The sequence below is a fragment of the Crocodylus siamensis genome, chromosome 7 (assembly GCF_052110815.1).
Source record: "Crocodylus siamensis isolate JL-2025a chromosome 7, ASM5211081v1, whole genome shotgun sequence".
NCBI classification, from domain to species: Eukaryota; Metazoa; Chordata; order Crocodylia; family Crocodylidae; genus Crocodylus; species Crocodylus siamensis.
Genome location: NC_143401.1, coordinates 84,256,165 through 84,272,673, shown reverse-complemented (window position 1 = coordinate 84,272,673; position 16,509 = coordinate 84,256,165). Strand labels below are relative to the sequence as shown.

General features: G+C 42.3%; 2 protein-coding genes across 4 annotated transcripts in view; one reads left to right on the top strand and one right to left on the bottom strand.

Annotated features, from left to right (window-relative positions):
• Positions 1-7,715, top strand: part of INPP5F (inositol polyphosphate-5-phosphatase F) — a 109,273-nt gene extending 101,558 nt beyond the window's left edge. The window contains exons 20-21 of one of the 2 annotated variants that reach the window (XM_090057591.1): positions 704-784; positions 2,793-7,715. In XM_090057591.1, the coding sequence (XP_089913717.1) occupies positions 704-784; positions 2,793-3,927 (1,216 nt within the window). In that variant the 3' untranslated portion in view covers positions 3,928-7,715. The remainder of the gene's footprint in view (positions 1-703; positions 785-2,792) is intronic. The other variant, XM_090057592.1, reaches the window with a different exon arrangement.
• Positions 7,716-8,968: 1,253 nt separating this feature from the next.
• MCMBP (minichromosome maintenance complex binding protein) overlaps positions 8,969-16,509 on the bottom strand; it is a 32,427-nt gene continuing 24,886 nt past the window's right edge. The window contains exons 11-16 of one of the 2 annotated variants that reach the window (XM_090058551.1): positions 15,309-15,426; positions 14,711-14,876; positions 11,961-12,094; positions 11,003-11,167; positions 9,822-9,910; positions 8,969-9,378 (exon numbers count right to left, since the gene is read on the bottom strand). In XM_090058551.1, the coding sequence (XP_089914677.1) occupies positions 9,252-9,378; positions 9,822-9,910; positions 11,003-11,167; positions 11,961-12,094; positions 14,711-14,876; positions 15,309-15,426 (799 nt within the window). In that variant the 3' untranslated portion in view covers positions 8,969-9,251. The remainder of the gene's footprint in view (positions 9,379-9,821; positions 9,911-11,002; positions 11,168-11,960; positions 12,095-14,710; positions 14,877-15,308; positions 15,427-16,509) is intronic. The other variant, XM_090058552.1, reaches the window with a different exon arrangement.

Sequence of the window (16,509 nt, the reverse complement as noted above, 5' to 3'; positions counted from 1 at the left end):
CTTGTATAGCAAATATAACTCTCCTTGTTATAGTTCTTTTGGAAGCCATGCAGTTCAACCTCTTTCTGTGCCTTGAAAATTATAGCTGTAATAGTACAGCTTTATTAAACAGGGCTTACAAAAACCCAAACAAACCAACAACAAAGGAACACCTGAAAAGTTAAAAGAACTGAATAATTGGATCTGGGGACACACGAGGTCAGGGGATAAGCTCGTAAGAGTCCCTTTGATTAGGAGCAGGGAAAAAGAAAAGGTAGACATTTTTGCAAGAGGACAAATCTTGCCTATTGGAGAAGGCATATTGATCGCTTAAAGTATCAGGATGGTGGATTTCATAGTACTGATACTTGATGATTATAATATTCTAAACAAATTAGATGGGGTTTTGGTCTTGCTTTTTTGAAAGCAGAAAGATTAAAATGCTATATATCGTTAGTTGTTTTCATAGCTGAAAATGTAGCTGTGCTACATTACAGCTCAGATGGCAGAAACATTTGTAAATAGCACCCCACAGAGGGGCGAGACTGCAGGTGGAGACTTAATCCATCAAATCAAACTTTTAAATATCCAAGTGTTGGATTTGCTGACTGTACCCTACGTTTGGGCTATCATTTTGTCACAAAATAGATGTTGATAGATGGGGAGGGGGTTGGATTGCCAAAAATGTATTAAGCGTTCTTGAACTCTTTTTGTTATATTCAAGGGACTATTACGCTGGAAGAAAGCATGAGGTTTCATATCAGCTGCTCACAGATGGTACTTCATTAAGAATTTCTTCAGAAAGGTTAGAGACTGAGTCTAGCGATGTAAATACTTTGGAAAAGTGCAGTGCTTAGCAAGGTCAGAATTCAGGTTCACTTGAGTAGAGACGATTTTCATATAGTAGGTTGCAGGGTATTTTGTATTTGGTACAGATGAACTGCTAAGAAGTTTATAAATGTCAAAAGTGAAAACAACCTAAATGAGTAAAGCTAACATCCTTTTTGGTGGGGGTGGAGATGAACCAATATTTCTTGTAACTTCTATGTTTTTTCTGCAGTTTGTTATCCCGGTATATTTATTCCCAAGGTAAATGCTTGAAGCATGCTTGTTTTTGAGGCCTCATTAGTTGTATAATTGGGGTGTGAGAAACGGGCCGTATTTGACATGGATTTGGTTTTGGCCAGAATCGGGGACAGTGATTTGATTTGTTGATTCGGATCACTATCCCTGATTCGATTTGGCTGAATCCGAAGCTGAACATTCGATGCTGATTGGGAGAAACAGCAATTCAACCATGGACACAGTTTTAAATACTTTTTTCTACATACCTTCTGAGGTATCAGGCACAGCTTGTGAATGCTGCGATGCTGGGGCGGATGGAGCGTCCCACAGGACTGCAGAGGGGGCCTCCCGTGTGCTTGGTGGTGAACTCAGAAGTGGACCTGAGGGTCTTCTGGGGAGTGCGCTGGGGGCTCCCCACCCCACCCCATGTTCCCTGGCTTGGTGATTGGCCACGGGAGGACCCCAGGTGTCACCCCAGACGGGAGGCACCAGTTGCTTCCCAGAGGACCAGGAAGTGCTTCTGGTCCACTTCCAGGTCTGCTGCCGAGTGCTCTGGGGAGCCCCCTGCGCTCTTGTGGGTCGCTCCATGTGCCCCACCATCACAGTGTTGATGACCGCGTGCTCTCTTGAGGTATGTAGAAAAAACATTTAAAGCTGTGTCTGTCTGAATCGCTGAATCTCTCTGAATCGATTCAGAGGGTTCTGATTGGATTCCAAGAGATTAAAGGGTCTCCTGATTCGATTCGGATTCGGAGGTTTGGCCACAGAATTGGGCTGAATTGAATTGGGGACCGAAGCTTCACACAGCACTATTATATATTGAAATGTTAATCTTCACCACTTGTGTTTTCACCAGTTTCTCAACTTCCCACGTACCTTTCAGACTTAATCAACTTCAGTAGGAGGGGTTGAAAAGCTACTTGCCCCATAGACAGGTTACTCAATAACTGTTCACTACAGGCTTTCTTTATACTTTCCTCTGAAACACTGGGCAGATGAGATACCGGACTTGGTCGATCCGTAGCTCCAATCAGTATCACAGCTGCTATGTTTTCATGGAGAAAGAAGGTAAATGGGCTGTACTGTTTCAAGGTAGAGATCAGCCTGAGGTTAGAGAACATACTGCTTATATCGACTTCTGGAGTGGTGGGTATTCGTCTCTAAGTTTTAATTCAGAGTGGTAGGAAGCTGTATTTTGCTAAGTGTGATGGGGCAACATGGGAGGAAACCAACATAAGCAATTGCTTGTGTACTGGACAGACAGCAAGAGAAGGTTTTCGGAGACCAACTGTTTCTAAGCTTCAGTACTTTGGAATAATAGATAGCTAAGAATTATCTGGCAACTTGGCTTCAGATAAAACCAGACAGACAATGAGAGTTTTGAGGCAGTATAGAAAATAATTTCAAGATCCAAAGTCAGTATCTTTCTGTGGTAGGGAGTGTATTAAACTACTGTACCATAATTGGCCCAAAACTATTGGTCTCTGAAGTAAATGTTTGATGTTTAATATTAGCAGAAAAACAGTTGCCACAACACTAGTTCTGTTCTGGTTTAATTTGGTTATGTCATCAAGCAATCAAAAATCACCTTTCATAATGGTTCTACACATATTGTTTCATTTGCTTGTGTTTGCATTTAATAAGTTCAGATGGCACACATGGAGGTGGTGTGCTTTCAAATCACAATAATTTACACCTACTTGATTAAGTGCACAGTAGAAGAAATTATCTTCTCTTTAATTTTGCAGGAAGAGCAGTAAACCTCATGAAGACATCATTGGTATTAGATCCCAAAACAGAGGATCTCTGGCCCAAGGCAAGAATTACTTAATGAGCAAGTTTTCATCTCTTAATCAGAAAGTGAAACAAACCAAGTCCAATGTCAATATTGGAAATCTTCGGAAGTTAGGAAACTTTACCAAGCCTGAAATGAAAGTCAACTTCCTAAAACCAAACTTGAAAGTTAGTCTTTGGAAATCAGACAGTAGCCTTGAAACTTTGGAAAATCCAGTGACAGATCCTAAACTCCGCGTTGAATCGGATATCGATATATCATCAGATAACGACTCGTTCCATTCTGATGACTTCCTTACAAATTCCAAGTCTGATGACGACCAGCAGTTCTCTGACTCTTTAGAGAATGTAGGGCAGACAGACTACGTTCTGCCCAGCTGTGGTATTATTGCTTCAGCACCTCGGTTAGGCAGTCGGTCTCAGTCTATAAGTAGCACTGATGTGAGCATTAGCATTCACATTCCTTCTGAAATCCACATCACCCGGGAGAGCAGGCCTGGTTGCGAAGACAGACCTATGCCTTCTGACAGCATGGAGATGGAGTTCTCTAAACCCATTGATGTGTATTGCCACAGATTTGTACAAGATGCTCAAAACCAGATGACAGAAGCTTCAGAGGTAGAGAGCGGCTCTCGACAACCTCACCAAGAAGCAGATCAAAGCAGCAATAATGCTTCCAAGGAAGCAGAAACACAGTCAGAAACGAACAGACACACCCCTTCCAGGCCATCTCAATTGGATGGGCTATTTTCTGAGTCAGGCTCTCAGTTCTTGGCTGTTGAGGAAACTTGCTCCAATAAATCTCATAAGAGCCCAGGATCTGCATCCAGCATTCTTGAAACGGGACTTAACACAACTCCTTCTCCAGCAGATAGTAGCAGCAGCAGAGCCGTGTCCCCCTTTGCTAAAATCCGCAGCTCCATGGTCCAAGTTGCTAGTATTACACAGGCTGGATTGACCCAAGGGATAAATTTTGCAGTGGCAAAGGTGCAGAAAAGCCCTGCAGAACCAATGGGTGGAAATGAAGTACAACAAAATGAACTGAAAGAAATGTTTACACAATGCCAGACACGAATAATTCAGATTTAGTTTTGAACTCGGGAAGTACACTTGTGGCTTGTAGATGATAAACAGAAATTCACGTCAGAAGCCCCCTTTTTAACTGCCACTGAATACTGGGATCCAAAATACCAATTATGTTTACAGGAGGTAGGGGGGTGTGTGTGTGTGTGTGTATGATGCCAGTTGACTTGGTTCTGAGCAGGTTTCAGAATTTCCTTGGGCTGCTGAGCTGATAGAAGGGCAAACTATACTTAACAGGTAGCCTTCACACTGGGATTCAACAAGCACGCTGTTCATTTAAAATCTATTGCACAGTTACCTTCTTGGGCCAGTTTTGTAGGTGTTCTGATGTCTGTGGAATATTTGTATCAAAGGGGCTGGTACTGCACGTGTTACCTTACCTACCCTGCACTGCACCAGCAAAATAATTTACCGACATGACTTTTAGTCTTATTTATTTTTAGATTAGGTTTTTTTTGTTACCATTTGATGTTCTAGACAGTCCTCAAGAAATGGTGTCTCTACAGTGGGAATCAATTCATTTCATACATTTAGGGGAAATGTTAGGAATTTAGACTCTCCTTTCACCCCCCCTTTCCTTTTCCATCCCAGTTAAAGGATAAAACATCTTAGAGAAATTTATAGTATCAAAGATCCTGCAAGGCAACTTCTTAGGGTTTGTAGATTTTTATTGTTAAGAGCCAGTGGGAGCCAATGTCCTTTTAATTATCTTGCTGGTGTTAAAAGTATGTTGTTTCTCCTTTTGAACTAGTTCCTTACTCTGTAACTTCTTGACCTATGTAACAGGATAAAACAAACCAAGGTCTGAATATATCCAGAAATTACTGCCCATTGGCTGAGTCACGTCACGGTGACATTTGATTCATTCTGACTGCAGCCTGGATACAAGCACCAAGCGATTTAAGCCAGCAGAACAGAACATGTATTCATTCACAAAACTGTACTGCTGATTTTAAGATCAGCTTATACAGTGTGTGTCAAAATGGTTCCTTTTTCGATTCAAACCAATTCAGCCTGTGTGATATCTGCAGAGATAAGGCTGAACTTGTGGAACAGGATAGCAATATATATATGTGTGTGTGAGGATGCCTTCAGGTTATTTAATTTTCCCAGACTTGGCCTTGCCATTCTATTGTAGGACATCTATATAAAAGATCGTATAAAGCAGGATCTTGCTATACTGTGGTTCGTAACTATAACCACCACCGTTATAAGAGCCAGTGCCTCTTGTGTTTTAGTACATGTACTGTAGATAGACTGCACGTGGTGTTCGAAGAAATTAGCAAGTGTCATAATGGTTTTACAGTGTCTTAGAACCTCTCTAGTGTAATTGAAGTGATTATCAACTAAACCTGATCGTCTGTCTGAAACTTTGATAAACCGTTTCAATTTTGTTATTTATTTTACTAATGTGGCTTCTGTTTTTTTTTTCTTTCCTGGAGTGTGTCTATATAAATTTGTGACCTATATTTAAAAATAAAATATCATTGTATTTTAATGTGAGGGATGTACATGAGAAATATTTTAATAAAAAAAAAAAATATTAATCCAAGGAGGCCTTCCGGTCCCTCATGTGAAAAGGAAGGACAAGGGAACTTCACTTCTCTTAAGAAAACTATTTGGGCCCCTACCAGGCCCAAAGTCAAGGACCATAAAGGTAAGGGTTTTGTTGTTGTTTTTTAATTCTACTTTTGCCTCTCTCCCCCCAGCTACTCTTTCCTGCAGCAAATGCTCTGGATCTCAAAAATATTCAGAAAGACATTTTAGAAAAAAATTCTTCTACTAACAAGGTAAATTCAGTCTCCTTGAAATTTTACTTTGAAAAGTAGATGCCTTTCCTGGAGGATAAATGTTAGCCAGACCAAATTATTTTGGCTTCATGAAAGCATTACTGGATTAAATTTTTGGGTCCTTATTAAACGGGTCAAACTAAATGATCTAATGGGCTCTTCTGGCCTTGAAATCTGTGAATTGCTGCTTTGCTCTGCCAGTCCAGGTCCTGTATTTCCCTTAAGCATTCGAATAAATGAGCATCACTAAAACCAAAGCAAGACGCAGTGGAAAATGTCAGGATGTTCTTGCCGTGTGCTTGGCACATAGGACGAAGAGGAAGTAACATTAATACAGTGATGTACATTTGATGAATTGTTTGCCGTTTTCAGACTGTTTAGATTAACTTCCTTGGGAAAGGGACATTTGTTTTCTGTTTGTAGAGCCTGCTGTAGTATATCGCTATTTACAACTTCTTCAAAAAGTAACTTGAGGAAATGGGGGAGAGTTCCCAGAAAAACTCCACCTGCTTTTACTTGTTAGAGTTTTGGCAGCTTTGAGTCTTCACTTTTAATGAGCATTAGGCACTTGTCCTTGTAATTCAAAAAACAAAACAAACCCACCTGTCCCAACTCTCATGTTGAGGCTTTCACTTGCACAGAGATGACTGCCTGTCTGCTTCTGAGGCCACCAATATGCCTGTTTACTTCTAATCCAGTTACCATTGTGAATAAAAAGGCCCAGACTGTAAATCTTTCACACATCTCTCGTCACTTTTATGAACTTCAGTTCAGCTATGTGAAATTTAAGTTTTTGTAATGAGAATCTAACTGAAGCGGGTTGGAATAGCTGCTGCACCAACTTGCTAAAGAGGATTTTAGTTTGAATCCTGTTTTTTCAGTTATCATGGAAGATGGCACTACTGGAGTGTGTGTGTACTGTACTGTTTGCTTTAAACACTTCTGCAGTGGGAGAATAAAGGCTGATGGTTGCAAGTCACAACTAACAATGTGGCTAGTTCACATGGAATTGGTGATATGTGATTTGGAACTCGGGGCGTTTAGGCGCGCGCACTTCTGTCCTGCGATGCTCTGAAGTGGTGGATCTCCAGTGCAGACTCAATTAATTGAGGCTGTGCCACATGCAGTTGTGTAAGTGGTGAAAATGCGTATCAGTGTGCAGAAAATGGCAGTGGTGCACTTTTGAACTAGAAAACCTCCAATGCGTGTTAGTTCAAAAGCATGCTGACGTGCATTTCGCCACTTATACAATTGCAAGGTTTGCAGCACGGGGTGCTTTTTAAAGAGCCCAGCGCTGCACTCCTTTACATGTGCAAAAATGCCGTATTAATTTCTACTAGATTGAGATGGAACTTTCCAGTTGGGCCAGAATATAATAACATCTATTTTAAAATCACAAATCCTCTGATTCTCCCCCTCCCAAAAAAAAAAAAATCTGTGCGTGAATCGTATATATTATAGTGAGTCACACACTGGTAGGCTTTCAGATTTTCTTTTTACAACTTGAATGCAATTTGAAAGCCTACCAGTGCCTGAATCACTATAATAAAATACATTTTAAATACCTATACGTTTTGGCATTTGATTTTGGGGGTTTTTATCATGGAAAACCAGAGCTCTCCCTGTCCCCTTTGCTTACCAGGACATGGGTCCAGCTGCAGCTGTCCTCCCCCACTGCTTTGTGGCACTAAGCATCCCTGATATGCAGGTGCCCTGGCTCTCTCTCCTGCCCCCACAGCCCCCACTTCCTGCCCAGCTGCCAGGGCTATGGGACCAGAGACCCAAGTCTGCAGCCACCTGGCCCAAACCCCAGATGTGGCTGGAGTGGGAAGCAGAGCCCATCTAGGGGATGGGTGTGAGCTGTCCCCTGCTGCCTTACCCCTGGGGCCTCTGTGGCCCAGTAGGCAGGAAATGGCACGGCCAGGAGGGGAAGCTTGGTGCAGCCACTGCACTACCATGGTGAGGTGGCCCCTGCCTGGCAGGCAGGAGGTGCCTTACCATTAGACCTGTGTGAATAGGGAAGTATTTGATTCAGAGGACAGTGATTTGAATCAATGTCCCCATTCAATTTGGCAGAATTGGAGATTGCAATGGGCGAGGGAGAGGCAGGCAGCTGCAGGTTTTCCTGCAGCTCCTCTGGCTGGGCCTGCCTCTCCCTGGGTGGGGGGAGCTGTGAGAGAAGCCCCTATGGCTGCTCTGCCTGGTCCCCTTCCCACACTTACCAGCTGTAGCAGTGGTGATCAGAGTCCCTGCCCCACCCCCCATGCAGCGCAGGGTTGTGGGGGCAGCAGGGATTGCCCCCCTGCACCTCCGTCTATCAAAGCATGGCTTGGCAGGGCGCTACAGGACAGCTGCTGCGTGGGTGTCAGGCTTAGGAGCAATCCCCACTGCCTTGCACTGGGTGGGGCGGCTACAGCCGGGGCATTTATTTATTTAAGTGAAGGAAGGCTGGGCAGGGGATGGAGCTGGGCAGGGCAGCCGTGGGGGTTTCTCCCATAGATCCCCCTGCCTGGGGAGTGGCAGGCACAGCCAGAGGAGCCGCAGGAGAACCTGCAGCTGCCTGGCTGGGCCTGCAGCTGCCTGGCTGATCCAAATCTGTCTGAATCTTTTTCCGAATCAATTCAGAGGCTTCCGATTTGATTCAGACCTCTTAATGGGTCTCCTGATTTTGATTTTACTGCCAAATCTCCTCTGAATCAAATTGGCAACCGAAGCTTCACACAGCCCTACTTGCCATGGCACTGTGGGCCTTGCAGTGGTGGCTTCCTTGCCTCATCCCACTCTGTCTTGCTGTGCTGAGTCCCACCTGCTGGGCTGCAGAGGCCCCAGGGGGAGGGCAGCTCACTCCTGCCCCACACCCAAATCTGGGGGGCATGTGCCCCCCCCACCCTGGAATGTGTGCAGAACTGGAACAGTCAGCCTGCAAGGAGAAACCTGCCTTAACTGTCACTTTTCTCCTTCAAAGGAGAAAATCTGGGTTTTACCATGTTTTGCTGTTATGAATGGAAAATCTGGATTCCTGCTAATGAGCTTTAAATGTGTGTTGATACAGCACCCTTGGTGTAAGCTTCGTGGAAAAGCCTGCAATCTGTGCACCTCTGAAAAATGAAAGGTCTCTGTCCTAAAAATTCCTTTTAACATTTCACTTGTTTCCATGAGAGAATAAATAAGTCAAGTTCTTCATCTACTGAGCTCTGCCTGTAGTTCTCTGGTAATCAAGCTTAATTTACACAGTCTAAGAAACTGAGTTTACACAATGCTTTCTGTATTAAACCTTTAATATCAAACAATTTGCTCATTGTTACCAATTCTTAATTACAAAACAAGCTCCAAAAAGGTTCATAAAATCAGTAAGTTAGGTATTAACTTACTGAACACCATATAAACTAAGCGTGTTCAGACTTCAAGGGTAAGTGTCCATAATTTTTGGTATAAATTATCTACAAAAAAAACTTGTATAAACAGTATCCCAATCTGATTGCTGCCTCAACCTAGGATTAGACAAACATTTCATAGTCACATAAGCAAAATAGTAAGGAATTAAAGTTCATTGCCATTGACGCATTTTTGTTGCTGGAGCCTGGCTTTACGTAATGCCTCTAGTTGCTTTGCTCTTAACCACCTCTCTCTTGACAGTGTTGTCTGCCCAGCACTGAGAGACAGAAATCTAGGAGAGCAAGAACAGTTGTGTTAAATATAGGAAGTTATACAAACATGTGCCTTTTTCTGGCAACACTTCAAAGAAGAGACAATGCAGTGGGAAGTTTCAGAACCAAACAACGGTCAGCAGTGATGTCTCAACTATGTCCTCCAGTTGTCCATACTTCACAAAGCCTTCTTGAGCTTAAAAATAGCACAAGATTGAGGAAGGCATTTTTTGCAGATCCCTCCACAGCCATATTTCAGCTTTCCAATAAAGTGCTGGGACAAACCAGGGCATCTGTTCGGTGGACATAAAACGGTGTCTCTTATGGAGCCAGGACAATATTCTTAACAGAATGCATGTCCTCTATGGGTGCTAAGACTTGGACAAGTGGCAGACAGAGAGTAACATTAAAAGAAAACTAGGACCTATTAGGTTTTCAGTCACCAAAACATAATAGTGCTCACCTTGCTACAAGCAGAGTTCGATGAAGATCATCAGCTGTTATGCTCTCAGGGTCATTCTTGCGCATTTCTACAAAGTCTTCCTCAACTGCCTAGATAAATTCAATTTGTTAAGTAATTTGGGTTTACAAATGATTATCATCAACCCCCTGGTCAAGCCAGAATCACTTTTTTCAAAAGCACCCCACAAAGTGTTACTTTAACCTGCTCTTCAATGCTTCCAAGGATGGAGATTCTACAACCCATTTGGACCACTAGTTTCAAAGCTCGAACACCCTTGTAGTGGGAGAGTCTTTCTTATTCTCCAACTAAAATTTCCCTTGCTGCAATTAAGTCCATTGCTCCTTTTCCTGTCCCCTGCTGCCACAGAATATAGGGTATTGCTATCCTCTATACATTAGATATATCGGTCCATATCAGACCAGCACCGATAAAAGGAAAATTGACATGATTGTCAACTGGCTTTTTTCGCCAGTGTAGCTGATAATGTCACTGATAAATGCCACGTGCATGTACGCACTCGCAGAATGCACATGGCCAGAAATACAGCCCATCAGCTTGGAGAGCAGCATCTGGCCGATGTATCTGAGGCAGGGAAAGGGGAGTGGAGGATCCACCATAACTCTTGTGTCCTTTTGGGCAGTATTGCAGCCTAGCCAGCTGTTTTGCAGTCCCTAGTTGTGCATATGATTTTTTTCTACCCTAACTGCAGACCTTTGCACTTTGTCCTTATAGAATTTCATTCCATTACTTTTGAACCATTTATCCAGTTTGTCAAGGCCATTCTAAACTCTAATACTACTCATCAGAGGGTCTGCAATTCCACCTTAAATATCTGTAAGGTTTGTATAGTTCTAGGCAGAGATTGGCCTGATTTTCTAAGCTACTCAGCTGCTTGTATCCAAAGCAGAGAAACTGAGGCAAGTCCCCCTGCTTCAGTACCAAGTGTCTTGATAGCAAGTGTCTAATCTTTCAAATAGTGAAAAGTTTTAAAATGAACCAATTTACAGCCTGGTGCCTTTGCTAAGGGTGCTCTGAGGACAAGCAGTTCTTGCCCTAGGTTGGTTTCTGCCCTTGACAAGAAAGTGCTCCCTGTAGCTCTCACAGGAGTTTAAACAGTTTGAGGTAAGCAGTTTCAGATAAAGTAAAACACCAGCGCCATCAGCCTTTACTATCTGCCATACCTTGGTCACTTCATCGGAGATGCTATAATCCAGCAGCCTCAACAAGCTTAGATAGATGCGGAATTTGTTCAATACAGATGGCAGCACTGCTGTAAGGAGGCTGTTCATATACTCCTCCATGTTTGGTGGAATTATTTGTGGTTGTAAGTGGACCTGGCAATCTGACTGAAGAAACAAACAAAAAAAGGGGTAAATATCATCTCTAGTCACTCCAGCAAGACTCACTTAAGATTTCTGTGCAACCATGGAGGTTTTTTGATATTATGTATAGTTCTGGAAAAGAGTTTGCTGTTTAGCATGAACAAAAACATTTCCCTGTGAAATAAGTGAATAAAAGCTTCACTTTTGTTTTAGAACCCTTCTTAGCCAACACTGGACAGGAATTATCATAATTTGATCAGCAACACAGCAAAGGTTCATGTAAAGGAGGACAAAAATTAAGACCTTGGACCTAGTTCAAACATCAAAGGAACAGTATTTGCATAACATAGGCCAGTCTATATATGTTTTCTTTTTTTCTTCAATAGGGATACAAGATCTGTTTCTCCTTGCACCATCTAGCATCGCAAACAGTAAGGGAAAGTTGTATTGGAATAACACTTCTATGGTGTTTCTATAGCTGCAGACCTTTTCCATTAGTGGTAATAGCTAGAACAAAGCATTTTAAGACATCTTGCTGCCGCTCCTATAGTGGGGAAAAGTCAGTTTCTCTAATGTAGAGAAGTCGTTCTCTGGGTCTTCCTTTGGCTGAATAACTCTAGACAGGGTATAGGCACTAGCTTCTAGCTGCACTTGCTGGAAGGTAGTAACAAGTGTCACCAACCTGCCCATCCCTCTTGCAATAGGAAAATTGTTTCCCTGATTTCACATGTTCCTGGAATGGCATACTTCGTATTCGTTAAGTGGCTATCAACTAACTACACCGCCGCCCTTCCAATTCAAGAAGACCCTGCCATACCGGTAGGAATGATCTGCCCTCTGAAGTGATAAGTACATTAATATTGCATGGGAATTCCATCTGGTGGTAACTGAAGTCATAATCTACTTTCTGCCAAGTTATCAGGTTACCCAGTGCTGTCACATTATGTACACCTAGAAAAGCAAGAACAGATTCATTAACATCTGGATTCAAAGAAGTGCCAAAATTTAAATTCTTTTCCAATCTGGTTTTAATTAACAAGTCAGCAGAAACTTCCTCTGCAAGCTTCCTGGCACTTGGTCACAGTGCCATTAGAAACAGTCAGCCTGGTTTGAAAACATAACCAAGGTAGTAAAGGTAATTAAGAGCCTTTGAATGATGTTTTTGCCAGATTGGTTACTCTGCCCTGCTCATTCTCCCTACTTCTACTGCAGAGTACAGAATAAAAAAAAAAAAGCAAACTACAAATGTGAAGTACAATTGTTACTGTTCCTTTGACTTCAGGAAACTCTGAAAGACTCTGTGGCTTTCAGGGATGGGTAATGAGACTGAATCTTTCTCCTGTCAGCCACTGGTGACATTCTACTTTTGCAAAACAGTTCTTTAACTTTTAATACTGTTTAGCAATATCCTGTGATCTTAGGAAGAATGTAGTCAATACTCATTTAATGTTCCTAATACCCATGTAAATACAGCTTTTATAGAATGAGGCTTAGTTACCAGACTAGAAATGGTGCTCAATTATCATGATTTGTGCTGCATGAAAATTAATATTGCAGAGCTTATGTGGGAAGAATTGGTATTTTAGACCCAATTCTAGACAACAATCACCATCTCATGAAGATGCTACTGCAACTGCAACTGCTTCATGGAGGAGTGGACATAGAGACCACTGTTGTCTCAGCCCTGAGTGGAGGCCCGTCTGGCTTTTGTGCCCATTGATAGCATGGGAAAGCTTGTATGAAACTGACCATACTGTCCCAATTTTGTAAACCAGGTACTTAATCATACAAAGCATTCAGACCACATTGAAATTTATTCATCAAAAAAATAAATTTTTGCTATTTTGAGAGCAGTCCCATCTACCTCTTCTTTCCTCCATTCCCCTTCTAGAATAACAAAACACTCAATTGCCTTTGAGCAGACCTTGAAGCTAATTACTTGAAGTTGCATAAAAGGTTCGGGAGGCTGTTCAATAACAGTGAGGAACAGCAGAGAGTGCCCAGAGCCACCTAGATCAGTGTTTCTCATGACCCAAAAGCAGGCCATAAAAATATTTGAAAGGGTTATGAACAAACTTTTAAAGTTTGTTGATCCATTTCTAAAGTGGATTCTCCTTTAAAGGAGAAAAACATGGGACACTGTGGCTTTCCCTTAAAGGCTTGCAGAGCCCCAGTCCGCAAGGAGCTGCTTAGGACCCCCATGCCTCCACATCCACCCCCTGCTCCACACACAGGGGAGCTAGGGCAAGGAGCACTGGGTTGGGATGGGCCAATGTTTACAAATGGGTCCTGGTATAAAAAAGTTTAAGAACCACTGGTCTAGATTCTCACAGACCAGTGCAAGATAGGCGTAAGAGCCAACAAATTCATTTATACATTTTGAAATTGCAGAATGGTTCTCAAAAAATGTAATGAACCAGGAAAAGATAACTAACCATTAAAACTAGAAACTGTAACACTTCATTTTGAAGAAAATCTGTTGAAACAGCAAAGTCCAACTGATAAATACTAGATTTCTCTTAAGTTATAACTCCTACTGCCATCAAATTACAGAAGCTGTATGTACTTAATTCATCAGCTGGTGGTTAACTACCTACCCCTGAAAAAAAATTAAAAAAAGGGCAGGCAGACTATACTTTTGGGACTCTCATAGCTCTCATTCGTAGATCAAGTCTGACAGATAGCACATCTAATTAGAGCATGTATTCAATTTGCTTTATTGCAAATATAAGTGCAAAAAAGAGCAAAAAATCCAGGAGATCTTTACTAGTTATAACTGGGGACAAATGTTGCACTGGCAGGAAGACTGACTAACACTGGAGAACAGGCCTTCTCCACCTCTCACTTGTGTAATGCTTAATATTTAAAAAGATTTCCCTTCACGGTCTGAAATATGGCTTGTATTTTAAAGATAAAACATTTCAGAAGGCCTTGTCATAAGTACATGACAAGATTTCTATAATGGATTACTTTGTGCATTCAATACTAGTTGAAATACAGCCAGTTCCAGAGTTTGAACTGTTTTGAAAGGGTTTCCCTCCCATCCCACAGTACTTAAATACTTTTAAAAATAGTATTGTTGCTTCATGAAAGTTGACCAGCAGACTCTGGAGCAGGTGAATGATGTTTAAAACTATCTTTCATAAACTTTGTTTTGCCACATCAACCTCTTGCCCAATATAACAAACTTCCTCAAAAGGGAAGTTAGAGAAGATTATTTCCAAGTCCAGCTGCGCTCACTGTGCATCCATAGCCTGTTCAGTTATTTCAAGTAAAGTTGTAATACAAATAACTGTAGCATAAGAACCCCAACACCACTCCATTCATTTGTTCCATGCAGAACTGAAAAGGGGAGCTCCATCTGCAGGCTCATTCAGCCTTTTCTGCTGAGTACCAAGAAAGCCAGGGTTCAGGGGAGCTCTGCAGTACAAGCAGTTCACCTAACACTATACCAAGAATTACCAACTCATTTCACACTGGTCACTCACCCAAACGGTGAAAGAATTCGTAACACTTTACCTCAGGACAAGTTTTACAGCGGAGTGATGGAGATCAGGAACAACTCACCTGTTGTGTCAAGCTGTCCTTGCTCAAGCAAAGTCTCATCTATCACAAGAGAAGTATTGCTGGCCAGCTGCAATACTCCACTGACTAAGCGATTAGCTGTGTAGTCCTTGTGTGGGATAAATCGTGAGTGGTTCATGTTTTCTATGCTCATCTGCAGACGATAGGACTGCCAAGAGAAATGAAAGTTAGATGCTAAATAGGCAAATTCTCTCTTCTCCACCAGCCTTGTAGATATCCATAACACATATGATGGATTACTGCAAAATTGCCAAGAAAAGAAACAATACTATCTATGTACAAGCATGAGTTTCACAGATGTTAAACAGGAAAAAAATATTCCAGGAAAACAATTATGGTGAGCGTGCGTGTTTTAAGCCTCCCACATACAGCTTGTTGTACAGTACGGCAATTTCTTACTCACTATGGTCCCCAAGCACATTGCTTCTTTTTGGTAGAATGCTTTCCAGAAATTTGTGGTGAATCAGTAAGTATAGAAAAGTGAAATGATCTGGATGCACAAACATTCAAGGAAATTATACTGGGAAGCAAATCATGGCATAATTAGAAATCCATTAAAGCATGTCAATGCCATCCTTACTGCTGGAACAAGCTGCTGGATAATACGGTATATGTGCTCTGTGAAGATGCTATTTCTTGGACAGCCGCTCAAGTTGACTGTGAATTTTCCCAGAGGAAGCACATCTCTTCTTGCGTAGCTAGACCAAAAATAAGACAGACTCAGTGAACATCTGGCCAACAGAATATTTGAACATATTATCAATCACTTCAAGAGTGTCCTGTAGCATCTCCGGCATCTGAGCATATGCCCCAGCTCCACAAACCCTAGAGGCAGCGTATTCAAAGGGCTCTCTAATTTGATTTAACTGGCTCTCTTCCCACTGATTACAGGTTAGAGTAAACTAAAGTTTGTGGTGAACTTATACTTTTAAGTGTCACAATATCAGGTACTGTACTAAATTAGTATTAAAGTACTATTTTTAGACTTTATAACGAAGCAAATGCAGCAATTTGCATTTTTCCAAATATCAGTTTTCAATTTGTATAGAACCTTTTGCCTTCAATATTTTTGGTTTCAGCTTATCCGACAGATGCAGAGGCACTTTAATTAGAAGCCTTCTAGTATAAAAAACAGAAGGGCATGATTTCAGTGGGACTTGGACACCTACTCTACTCTTCAGGAAACATTCTACTTGGCACCAATCACCAACAAGCCTAAAGACTAGAACTACACCGACATATTTGTCGCATATTGGATCAGCACCAATAAAAGGAAAAGTAACATTATTGGCTATCAGCTTTTTTTGGTCGGTGTAGTTGATAATGTTCACTGATAAATATAATATGCCTTTTGGCCAGGGCCCCTGGATGCTGCATGCATGCACGCAGCCGCATGCATGCACGCACGCAGCCGCATGCATGCACGCACATGGCCAGGGATGCAGTTGGACACTGGAAAGCAGCATCCTGCAGGTAAGTCTCTGGAGGCAAAGGAAAATGGTGGAGAGGAGGCAGATCAAGGCCCTCATGGTGAGGGAGGGAGTGGGGCAGGGGGCGCTGCCCAGCCAGGGTGGTGAATAGAATCTGGGGCCAGGGCAGGTGGCTTGTTCAGCAGCCCAGAGGGGAAGGGGTGGCTCCCCACCGCTGAATGCACCTCCCGAGGGGGGCATGGAGGGATACCAGTTTGGTGCGCAGGGTGGCTGTGGGCTCTGCTCTTTTGTCTTTTCCTTGGGAGCCCCATGCTGGCTGTATGCCCCCTGGGGCAAAGGCACCAGGGTGGA